Below are 12588 nucleotides of genomic sequence, written 5' to 3' on the forward strand. Positions count from 1 at the left end.
AGAAACCTGTCAATACCATCTGATTTAAAACTGCCACTAACAGATTCCTCTCCTGTCCTTCTCCCTTTCTGTCCCTGTCCTTCTCCCTTTCTGTCCCTTTCCTCCTCTTTTTTCTTTTTCTTATTTTCCTCTTCTTTTTCTGCCTGCATCTGGGCTCGTCCTGGCAAAACAAACCAGAAGATTTGGAAACTGAGGGAAACTTAGCTCCCCTTAAATAACTTTAATTCCTCCTGCGTTTTTAAACTTAGATGGGCAGAATTAATTTTGTTAAAGTTGATTCTTAATAGATTGAAAGTAAATGCTCATCTTTTTCTTCACAGGTGCTGTTCCAATGAACATGAATATCCAGGAATTAAGGTAGTACAGAGGATTTGTTTGCAGAAAATTCTTGTCCCTGCTATGTGTTATTATTTTTTTCCCCCAGAAGGTAGAGCTTGATTTTAGTGATTTTTATACACAGTTCTATGTCTAATATTTCAGAGTTTCTCCCCCAGAAGGGTCATAAATGAATTTGAAAATTGATGGCAAACTGAGATTTGATTTACTGATTGACTCAGACTGATGAGTCAAACTGACACCACACCCTCATGAATGGAGAAAATAATCCATTGGGGGATTATTGCTAGGGGGTAGCAAGCAATGTTTTTGAGGACTTCAATAATCACTCCAATAAAAGATGTTTATTTGCTCATGACTTTGTGCTGCTTTTTCCTTTCACGCTGTTCATCTCCTGGTTTAGTTACTGCCACAAAAATTCTATTTTGGAGCAATCTCTGCACCCTACTTTTCTAAGTGTCGCTCAAGCAGACACGTGGAATTTGTTGGGACGTCAGTTCCACCATTAAAAGAAAAGACTGACAGTAATTTTGGTAGTTAAATTAGCTTTTTCTTGCTGCTTTCACTAAGAGTTTTGTCCTTTCTCGTTTGAGAGGTCCTAATTTTTGTCCCGCCATCCACTTGAGTTACATAGTAACCCCTTCAAAGTGGAATTATCCATAGCTTGATACTTAATAACACAACATCCAAATTCCTACATTTCTGACAATTGAAAGAAGCTACTTTTTGCCAAGATGAAATAATAGCCAGTGTTTTCTTTTGGGAGGAGGATTGAGCAGCTAAGAAATGACCCTGAGCACGAGGTGGCAGCACTGCCTCGTAAAGCTGGCAGTGCCTGCAGCTTGCAAGTAGCATCCAAAGCCAGGTGGAGACAGGTCGTTAAGTCTGGGCTTTGATTATAGTGTAGGAAATGTTAAGAGTAACCTTAATTTGAGAGAAATCTTATGCTGCTCCTACACTCCACTCTCTGTCCTATTCTTTTGGTTTCTCAGTGCTTTTGTTTAAGTGAAGCACTGGTTGCACAGACTGTGAAATGAAGAGAAAAGGGATAGAAACTCCACAAAACCATGCAATAGAGGAGAGAGAAAACATCCATGTGTTAGGCAGGGTGAGAATGAGGAGGCTGGGGCTGCTTCTCCTTTGATGGTTCTTACCGTTTCTAATTTTCCCACCTCAAACTTCCCATAGAGAACAAGCAAGAATCCCAAATTTGGTGCATCCACATCAAGTCTGTCACGTGGAATCCACAGTTTGTCAGCTCTGCTCCCAGCTGGGAGAAGTGAAGAGGATCTATGAAAACAAGGTGTGTATGGATTTGCCTGTTAGCACCGTTTCACTGGTGCCAGTGAAACCGAGTGTGTGGGGATCTGAAATGTTCCAGAGACAGGAGGGAAGTCTCTTGATGAGGGATTGCTTCAGAAAAACTGTCTGGACATAAGGATAAATTACATTATCTTAAACGTGGCACATTAGAGTATCTTTATTAAATAGCCTTGTAGACTGGTCCATCATCTCATACACTGGCAGAAGTTGCCTCCTTTCAGAGAAAGTGAACACTGCTTGGTACAAAGCGTGTGTGCCTGGAGATTTCTCAATGTAGCCATGGTGAAGGAATAGTCCTTGGTGAAAAAGGACTTTTTTTTTTGTAGGACCTAGAAGAAAACCAGAAGAAATCAAATGTACTGTTTAAATAGAATGCTTTAAGATAATTCTTCATGAGTATTTGCCTTTTTTTAGGTCCAAGACCTTGAGAAGCAGTTGCACCTAGCTCATTCTGAGACAGCTCAGACAGACCAGGCACAACATAGCCAGGAACCTGGAAATCCAAATGACCAGATTCATCAAATGTTGGTAAAAACAAGTGATAGTATTGAAAAAGCTTGCTTTCTAAAAGTCTCTCCTTACTTCTGATGTTCAGATTTGCACCTTGCTTGTTTCCCCTTTTAATTAACTTTGAGGATTACTTATAACTAGAAACTTGAATTAGCTGTGAAAGGCCCAGGGGCCTTTGCCAATAGTGATGAGGGACATTCAGAATTAAGGCTTAACTTTGTCAAAAATTCAAAGCCACAGAAACCTATGCAAATCATATAAAGATGCTAAGCTACCTCCACTTTAACCTCACAGGTTGAAGGATCCCTCTGTTAAGGATCCTTGCAAGTCTTATCCAATATTTGAGCAGTAAACAACAGCAGAAATATCCATTGGTTATTCTCCCTTGGGCCACACTTTAAATTCATAGTGTTGAAATGAGTAGCTCTGAAATGTATGTGTTAGTGTTTTTAATATTATTTACATTTTAAATTATCATTAAGAGAAAAAAAAAATCCTGAATTTCTTTAGGAGAGAGATAACTTTAATTTCTCATAGACCAAACTCCACAAAAAGAGACAGAGCTAAGCCTAGAAAAAGAGCGAAACAAGCAATTTTGGAATCGGAACACCATCAGAACAGCATCACCATGGAGCAGCTCAGGAGGCAGCTGGACAACAGAAACATGCAGCTGCAGAGCATGGAAAAGGCACTGAAGGAAAAGAGGATGGAGTGTCGTAGACAAATGGAGTGCCAGGTTGGTGGTTTTGACTCTAAACCTCCAAAATTAGATTTTGTAAATTTCCAGGAAGTTTAATGCTGCCAGATCTACCAAACAAATTGTTGATTGTGTTCTTTTCAGCTGTGAGCACATCTGTAAGAGTGGTTAGTGAGTTCAAGGCCTTCATAATGTTTTACTTCATGCAGTATTAAATGAAAATGTAATGAAGTTGTGTTTATGAACCAGTGAACGCTGTGTCAGAATTCCTTCTGACAGAGTAGACACTGCCTTTACACCCTTTATGTTCCCCTTTTTTCCAGACTTCAACCCCTCAAAAATGAGCTGTAATTAGGTAACCTTCTTTGCATTATGAATAAAGATCCAGTTGATTCCTTTATTTTCTACCAAGCCATAGGCTTGAGCTAACTCACACATCATTCATTTTCTCAATCCATTATTTTTTGTTGAAAATTCTCCCACCGGGAACTTCACTCTTTTCTTCTGTTTGTACTTTGCACTGTTACCAGTTTCTGAATCACAGTTGCTTGTGGTTCAAATGGTGCATATTGCTGCTTGCAGGAATTAAATCAGTAATAAATTATTCATGTGATTGTTTCTTCCCCATCTCCAGAGAGCAGCCAGTCGAGTTTTATCACTTAAAGTTCTTTAGCCTTAAGTGCTCTGAATTTTGTATTAACATTGCCAGTTGATTCTTTTTTTTTTACATCAGTTTAACATTTTTCATTTCCTGTGTTTAAAAAGCCTATATTCCATTCAGTTATTAAAATGGAGGGAGAGAAGAGCCAGAGCATCCTGACCTAATTTTTCTGTACAACTGGAGTGTACTACACAAAAACAGAAGTGTGCCAGGACATTCAAAAGGTAGAAATTAACAGATCTCTTGGTTGATGGTATTGTTATTCTTCAGATGGCTGCAATTTAGGGGAAAAAATGAAAGCATTGGAAGAATCTCCTCTCTGACTGTGCAGCTGGAGATGACCAAGAAAGCACTGCGTAAAGTCATGGAGTGTCTGACAGCCAAACAGAGGGATCTGGAGGCTGCTGAGCAAACAGGCTCAGATCTGGTGGTTTGTCTGCAGGAGAAGGAGAGAGCCCTTGGGGCTAGCAGGCAGGAAATCTGGGAGCTACCTTGGCAGCAGGATGCAGGAGCTCCAGCACGCGAGGAGTGAAGAGAGCTGCTCACACAAGGTGCAGTCGGAGCTCAAGGCGCTGAAACTGCGCGTGTTGGAGAAGGAAAGGATGGTGAAGATCTCCCAAAAGCAAATTGATAACATGACCCAGATCATGGGCCAGCACGGCCGAACTGCTGGAGCAATGGAAGTGGAGAAATCCCAGCTGAAAAAAGAAATAAATGGCTGGAAACTCAAAGCAGAAGAGCTTAAGGTGTGCAAACAATGCTGTATTTGTGTCTCTTTATGACAGTTAATGTTTGATAGTTTTAAATCTCTGCTTTAGTGTGCTGATACTGTGGTTTTGAAGAAGGTCAGGCAATGCCCCTGGAATTCTAACAGCACTCAGTTAGTGGGCAGAGGAGGATAATATTATAACATTACCACTACCAATGAATAAATCTCTGCTGAAAAGCAGCTGCCAAAAGGCTGGAATGACCTCGGTGAGATGAGTTTCCATGCTGAAGCAGAACCAGAAATACAAAGTGTTAGTGAGAAGCAGCAGACAGGCAGCACTCAGAATTCCAAACTGAGGACACTGGTTATTTCTCAGACATGAAATACAGGATGTTGTAGTCTCATGCAGGTCAGCATCTTCAGAAGAAAAATCACTCCAGATGGAATTTCATTCTCTTTGGTGAGAAGGCATTTGAGTGCACATGGGGGGGGCTGCTGTAAGAGAATGCCAATCATCTTCATAAGCTACACTTGGTAAGGTTAATTATTCTTTAAAGCCATCAGATCCAATTCTGCTGTACCCTTTTTGCCTGGATTAGCAATTTTCACACAAATAGTTGGTCTGTTTCACTCTTATTTTCTTTCTTGCCCCAAATTGGGATTTTAAGTAGTGGTATACACGCATCTTTGTGGTTATTTTATATAATTATGTATATTACATATAATTGTTTTTATGTAAGCAGAGTGCAAAGGATGAGAAAGAAGCCAGGATACGTGAAATGGAGGCCAGGCTGAGCGAGCTGGAAAAGGTTCAGCTGGTTAGCACATGCACCGAGAGGCTCCAGGCACTGAATGATGCAAAACTGGAAAAAGATGAGCTCCTGCAGGAACTCCAGGCTGGCCTGAGGCAGCTAGCTGGCCTTGCAGGTAGGGTGCCTCAGCTCAGCTCCCACAGCTGCTAATTTGGGCTCATGTTAAAAATAAAAGAGCAGCCTGCTGGCCAAATCCAAATATGGCTGCTGGTACAGCATGAGGTTCCTGCCAGCTCAGGATGGTCAGATTCTTCCAGGGAGCTATGTGGGATTCTGGCACTGAAGGGGGGGAACACAATCTTAATGGCCCATCTCACTATGAGTAAAAATATTTAAAACTGCGTGAGTCAGGAGATGAAAAAAGCTGATCTAGTAAATCACAGAATAGCAGCCTGACCCTTTTTTCCCAGAGAGGCATGTAAGAGTAGGACTGGATGCCATTAACCATTTATGGCCAAATTATAGTGAAACTTTGTTTTGTTGCAAATTTGCTACAATTCGATACTTTAACTTCCACATTTTCAGGACTGATGTGTGGGAAACCCCATCAAGATATAGTATTAAAATATATACAGATGTATAAAATTATAAAAATAAAAATACTTCTGAAATATAGAGATATGAATATATTATTTAAAATTTAGACAAAGCAGGATCTGGATCCAAAGTAACCACTAAAATTCAAGGATGTTCCCAGGTTAATCTGCACAGGAGCTTGACGGGGTGCTGCTGGTGACACGCTTTGCTCTCTGCACACCCCTTGGGAGCACTGCCTTTATCACAAGCTGGCAGCAGATCAGTAATCTTAGTCTAGAAAAATGATTTTTTTTTTTTGGTCATTCTAATTTCAGTCTTTACTTGCTCTCACCAGAGGCATTTGAAGATTTGAAGAGGAATTATCAGGGTGAAGTAAAGGAAATGGAAAATACTGCAAACAGACTGAAAATGCAGTTGAAGTCAGCCCAAGCTGAACTGAAACAGGCCAGGACTGCTCTAAAGACTACAGAGGGATCTGATGGCAATGGTAACTGGATTGAACTTCCCAAATATCACACACATTTGTCTTATCAACCAGAGAATATTTGTAAGCATTGCCATCCAAATCCTCATTGTTCACTGAGAATTAACCTTCTGTTTTCCAGCTCTGGAAGCTGCAGCAAGAATGCAGAAGCAGATCACAGGCAAGAGAGGACAGACAGATGCACTACAGAGCAAGATGAAATTCTTGGAAGAGGCAATGGCAAACGTAGCTAAGGTCACAAAAACTCCTTTTAAAAGTATTTCACTGCATTTAGAGAGGTTTGTCTTGGGAGAAATGCATGGGCAAAAGCACAGTCAGCCTGTAAAGGACCAAAAATAGTTTTGCCCAGTGTCCATGGAAATCAGCCTTCTGCATAGAGACAGGTGTTAATTTATATTTGTTCTTGGAAGAATGAGAGTAGTTGTAATGAGAATCAGGCTCTTACATATCAGTTCTTCCTAAAAATGTCAGCTTAGGCATTCTGTATCCTTCTGCCCCTGGTCCTCAGTGCTTCCCCTCTGGATTCCGAGGCAGTTCTGGATGTAAACCCTGTGTGTCAGGGTCTGTCTATCACTGTGAGTCCTTTTCTACTTTCTGTGAGAAATCACTCAGTTGCCAAGAGCTGTAGTTCAATGAATGATCATTTATATCTGTCCACTGTAAGCTGTCTCATTTCTTCACTGGCTTGGCATCCTGTGGATCCTGAAGCTTAAAATTCCAGTTTCAAAATGGATCAAAATTGGAAGATTTTGTTTCATTGAGGGCAGTCCATTTGCACTTTTCCTCGTAAGGCCTTTCTTCATGTTACAGGGCATCATCTTTGTGCAAGATGCAGTATCTAAGCTTCTCAAAGGATTAGTTCAGATATTTCGAAGATAAGAATAAAATCTACAGAAGATAAATGTCTATAATTTATAATTTTTTGACTCATACTATGTCCCCATTTTAAATTCAGGAGAAGCATTACCTCAGAGAAGAAAATAGTAAACTAAGTCAGAAACTGAGCTGTATTAGAGCAGAAAATATCAGGATTGCTGGGGACCTGGAGATCCTAAGACCACAAGAAAAACGGCTGAAAGAAAAACTACCCAAGATGGAGACAGCCCTTGATAAGGTAGTGTAAGGAAACTCTCAGTTCAGGGAGATTCCTGGATGTATTCCTCTACAGTCACCTGGGAAGAGAACGGTTGGATTTAATACATTCTTTTCACATGTACTTTAAGATCCTCACCAGGAGATTTTTTTTTTTTTTAATAGTAAAAGGCTTCTATTTTCATTAAGAGTTTTCTTGCTTTACTCCTTATTAGCTCAGGGAAATCTAAACTACAGAGAATTGAAAGTAAATGTGTCGTGTGGGCTGTAGAACCTTCCACTGACTCTGGGCACAGCTTCTTTCTCTGCTGTTCCATATGAGGCAATTTTTACAGAGCATGGTGTTGTTTCATTTACCTTTTACATTTTTAGGTGAGGTTTCTGTTGCTGGCATACCTGACCCCTAAGGTTAGGTCTGGTGTGACTGGCACAGAAATCCCAGGTGCCTTACAGGTAGGCTGCTGCTCTTCCAGAAGGAAGAGTCCTTTCAGGATTCTAACTTTCTCTGATGTCAATTGCTATGCAAGGTGTCATTCTCAAATCCCTTTAAAAAAAAATTACAAAAGAATTGTGATTCCTCCTCCCAAGTGTAGCATTTATTTAAATGCTTTTCACTGGAAGCTTACCTTTCTTGTGGGGTATGGTTATTTATGCCCCTCTTCAGAGTAAATTTTTGAAGGAGGAAAAGGAGAAGGAGCAACTTAACAAAGGTGGGTCAGCCAAGTCCTCAGCCATCCCTTTCCAAACCCCTAAGTGTAGTTTTGCCTCATTAGCACAGCTGAGTTTTCTAATCCCAGAGGTGTTCAGTAGGTGTGGGACTGGCCCTGGAAGGATATTGTCCCCTTCTGGGACGTTCTGGTGTGCGTGTCATGGCTACCAGGCTTGTATAAGCAGTTGCTTCTGTGAGCCTGTCAGCAAAGGCATCCTGCAGTATTTCAGTTCTGATAGCAGGAGATAAATACAGCATCCCTGTGTGCACCTTGTTTCTTTGTCAGAGAGAGAACAGCAAAGAGTGTAATCCCCAGAAACTTAGCACAGCTCATTTGTACCCCTTCTGTGCTCTGTTGCAGGCATCCCTGCAGTTTGCAGAGTGCCAGTGCATCATCCAGTGCCAGGAGCAGGAAGCCATACGCTGCAGGCTGCAGCACACCTTGGATGTGAGAGTGAGTGCCTTCCTGGAAAGCGTGAGCCTAGACTCTGGTTCTTTTCCTTTGGGGCTTGTCTTTAGGTTTAACCCTCTTTGGTGCAAACAGCTCTCAGAAGTCTCTTTCTGAAACCCTTTTCTATGTGGAATTCCTCAGTGCTGCACATGTCCACAATTGGGTTTTGGAGTGCTATTTACAGTAAGGACAACAAAATATTAGATGGAGTCCGATCCCTATCTTTACTACTTAGGTGGCTAGAGGATGTTTTTTACTTTTGCCTTATTTTTAACCATGGACTCAGGCTGCAGTGAGGCTACTGCTGTAAACAAATGGTCCCTTGGGAACAGCAGTTTTATCACAATAAATTATCCTTCATTTTAGTGACCCACCCCAGTTGCTGGCTTTGAAAGAGGAACAAAGCGCTATATTCAAAATACAACTCTACATAAGCAACAAAAAAATGCTTCAGAGGATGAATGACCAAGGTGGGGAACTTGTATTGTTTTTCCCCAGGAGCTGCAGGGCCCAGGCTACTCCTCAGCTTCTGCTTCAGGGAAGCTGCAGCACGTTGTGCCTCAGTCCCATCTCCTCTCTGCTGTCTGGCCACATGCCCTGTACCTGCCCAGCTCTGCCCCTCAGGTGAGTGCCTGCCTCAGCATGAGGCACCAGCACGTCCCAAACAGCAAAGATAACATGGAATTTCTTCAGGGGAGAGCATCCACTCAGAGCATCTGAGAGCAAACTCCTAACACCAAAGGTGAAATAATTCCTGTAGCTTCACATGAGCTGTGTTCTCTCAGATTTTGTTTCTGGTGTAAAAAACAATAGGACAAGTAAAAAATCCTATAGATTGGGCTAAGAGTTTATTTTACCTCTGCCACAAATAACGTTTATGAGCTATTAAGTTTGAAGGTAAGTGGTTCAGTTTTCGCTTTTTTTTTTTTTTTTTTTCTCTGTAAATCACATCTGACAGTGAAAATAGATTTGTGCATAGCTGTTGATACATTTAATTATCTGCTTGATATTTGAATCTTCCTCCAGGGTGGTTTTCATTGATTTTGATCAGTTTTATCAAAATAATTTTTCTTCCGTTTGGTTTTGTATGTCTACCTTTAGATTTTAATCAAATTCTATTTTGCACTGATTTTTCATTACAGAAAACATCAACTGTAACCTCTCATAAAAAAAATTATTTAGCTATTTTCTTTATTTTCTTTCTTTATTTTCTTTTTGTGTAAATCTCCAGAAGTGACTTGATGTATGTCTCAGGTATTTTCATTAGTTTCAGCCTCAAAACCTATAGGAGGCCACAAGTTAGTGCAGGCATTTTCCAGGAATATTTTCTGGTTTACTTCCTGATGTGGTGGCAAGCATTTACATCAAGGAACAAAGGATAGTTCCTTGTGTGAAATCCCTGCAGCATCAGGCACTCCCATTATCTCTTTTCAGAGTTAATCAATTTATACTTCTGAAGATAACGAAGGAAAAAGGACTTATTTTTAATTTAGTACTACAGTGAAGACCCAACAGGTTGCAGGAGCACTTGAATCAAAGTCTACTTTAATCTTCTTGGTTCCTCCATCATTAGTTATTGTACAAAATGAAGCAGCTCCAATACTTGAGACAGACTCTGCCAGGTGATAATCTGGTTTCCTAACTGGAATGTGGAAAAGGAGGATTTGGTCTGACTCAGTGTCACTTTGACCCATTATGAAGCTGAGGATTTGTTCCCTATATAAGCCCTGCTGAAACCAGTGTGTTCACATTAAAAATGACCTTTTTTTTTAATGAAGGTGGGTTAGCAAAGTTTTTCCATCCCCAGATGGAACAAAGGTCAGTGGAAGCAGTGCTTTGAACGTGTGAAATGCTGAAAAATCCAGTTCTCAGCAGTGAAAAATCCAGTTTTCACTGAAACAAAGGGTTCTTTGAACCAGGCCTGCCTCTGCCTCGAGTCCTGAGCAGTAAAATGAGAATAATATTGCCCTTGATGTCCGCGATGGCTGTGGCAGTAAAGGGGTTTGTATCTGCAGACAGCTCAGCTGCTGCAGAGTTTGCATGGCAAACATGGAATGAGTCTGCCTGGCAAACACCCCCAGGTGCTCCTGTGTCTCCCTTCAGCGCTGTGTCTGTGCCCTGTACAGCAGTTCCTGGGGTTAAAAAGGACAAAACAAGAGTCAAGGGGGAGAAAATACATGCATTTGGATGAGTTCAGCTAAGAACTGAGAACAGAGTGCCTGTGTGAATACTTTTTAACTGAATCATTTTATTTCAGAAACCTACCAAGCTGGACATTTTGAAGGAAAAACCATTGCAGAATCTGAAGAGGATTCTTCAAGAATTAACAAGCTCAGACAGTGACGTTCCCTCCGTGGATCTCAGCAGCCACGGTGGGAGAAAATCCCCTTTAACAACCATGAGGAATGCAACATTTTATTTCTGTTGTGTGCTGTGTACGTACAGTGCCCTCTGAAACTGGGATCTGGCTCTTGACATGCTTCAGGAGCAGTGTGGGATATGTTTTTGCAAGGTCAGGTTTACACCTAAGCTTGAGATAATTGGGAAGCTTCCAAAGCTTCTGTTGTTTGCTAGGTTAGTTACTCAGATGCTTTAGGTGGAAGGGAAATAGAAGGTGACCACACCATTTGCCTTCAGTGCTTGCTTTTATATTTTTCGGAACTCCTTTCTTCTTTTCCTGCCATTTGTAAATATCCAAATGCAGGATTTTTTTTTTACCGAACACATGATAATGACAGCAGTACATGAAGTTGAAAAATCAATACAGCACAAATTCTGATGTTTCTAATCCAGAACATAAGGATGCTTCATAAAAGAAAATGTAATTCATTAATTTTGATCAGGATTAAATCAAAACTGCAGCTGGAGAGGCTGCTACTGCAGGAATGGTGGAAAAGCACATTTTAGGACAGTGAGAAGTGCTTTGACTTAGCTGAGTAACCTGCTTCTCACAGTACTCATTTGAGGTTCAGTTTCTAAGGCTTTTTTAATCCTGAGCTTGTTTGTATTGTTTTATTCATAATTCTAAGAGCTTCCTGGGAGTTAAAAAACAAAGCTTTCATGTCACTTTCATCCCTCTAAGCAAGAGCTCTGAAACATATTTACGTTGTTTGCTTTTCATTTCCGTGGATAAGACCTGGAGACTCCATAGGAGAGCTTCACTTTCTCACTGTGGGTGCTGGCTAGTGTGACCAAACTTTAGCATAACCCTTCCAGAATGCAGGTTTTGCCCTCATTTTGCTTTCAAGGGTCCTTCCTGCTCACATCCCGCAGATCTTCAGTCCCAGGATGGTTCCCTGCTCCTTACATCCCTTGGTAAGTTTTCACTGGCAGCACTGATGTCAAACTGGAACATTACAGAATATTATAAAGAATATAGTCCCAATACAGTATCTTTTCCTAGGAATTTACTCAAATACCTCTTAGCAGGTGCTATTACTAAAAAGTCTTTATTGCACTTGCTACAAAATCTGTATCTTGTTGGAAAGCAGCTCTTCAGAGGCTGACACAAGCACGCCCAAAATTGATAACTTCCATGTAACTCGTGTAATTAGCATCAATAGCACTGTCACATTTTTTGGAGCTTAAATTTAGGCTCTTGAGTTGTTTATTTGGATATTTAGTTATGGATGGGCTTTTTAGAGGAATCAAAAAAATGCTGATGTTTTCCTTCCAAGTACTGGATGGGTCAGTACCTTTTAAACTGTGACAACATGAATTTTGTTATCTAAAAGAAATGAGGATGCAGCTTTGAGCAGCAGGGTTTGAAGATATTAATCTTAACTACCTTTTCTTTTCCTGCCCATAGATTATCCATTCTGTGAAAATTGCCTGCAGACACGAATTTTTTTCTCTATTTAGAATTTAGGCCACTGTTCTTCAGAGATAGGCTCTGTTCCTTGTGAGGAGTAACTGCTTTGGGTATTCTTTTGGTAATTCTGAGTATTAAAGACAATCTCCTGGGTAGTTACTGACTGCCTTCTAGCAAACCAACTGCAGCATCCAGGGATTTTCCTAGTATCCAAAAGAGCTACAAGTAGGGGTTTCTTATGTAGAAGACTTGAGAAGTAGTTGAGTTTGTAATGGGCAGAGAGTCTTGGGTTGTGAGCAGCCAAGATATTCCCTGTTTGGGCAGTAAACAAGGAATAGAAAGCAGAACAGAAGCCATTCTGACATGGCAGTGACTTCAACAGAAATAAGCATGTTTTGTAAGGAGGCTTTAGGCTCCTGCCTGCATGGGGGTCCCTCCTCAGGCGTGTGCTCACTG

At 40.9% G+C, this 12588-nt stretch overlaps 1 protein-coding gene across 1 annotated transcript in view; it reads left to right on the plus strand.

Moving 5' to 3' along the window:
- The first annotated feature begins 125 nt into the window (after positions 1 to 125).
- Positions 126 to 12588, plus strand: part of CCDC158 (coiled-coil domain containing 158) — a 29498-nt gene continuing 17035 nt past the window's right edge. Inside the window, 16 exon segments of the mRNA XM_053975572.1 lie at positions 126 to 357; positions 1525 to 1639; positions 2074 to 2200; positions 2719 to 2780; positions 2783 to 2909; positions 3212 to 3221; positions 3813 to 4016; positions 4018 to 4273; positions 4980 to 5163; positions 5920 to 6072; positions 6191 to 6303; positions 7025 to 7183; positions 8232 to 8324; positions 8820 to 8945; positions 10579 to 10760; positions 11570 to 11636. Coding sequence (XP_053831547.1) covers positions 299 to 357; positions 1525 to 1639; positions 2074 to 2200; positions 2719 to 2780; positions 2783 to 2909; positions 3212 to 3221; positions 3813 to 4016; positions 4018 to 4273; positions 4980 to 5163; positions 5920 to 6072; positions 6191 to 6303; positions 7025 to 7183; positions 8232 to 8324; positions 8820 to 8945; positions 10579 to 10760; positions 11570 to 11636 — 2037 coding nt within the window. The 5' untranslated portion in view covers positions 126 to 298.

This window comes from Vidua macroura, chromosome 4 (genome assembly GCF_024509145.1).
Source record: "Vidua macroura isolate BioBank_ID:100142 chromosome 4, ASM2450914v1, whole genome shotgun sequence".
Lineage (NCBI taxonomy): Eukaryota > Metazoa > Chordata > Aves > Passeriformes > Viduidae > Vidua > Vidua macroura.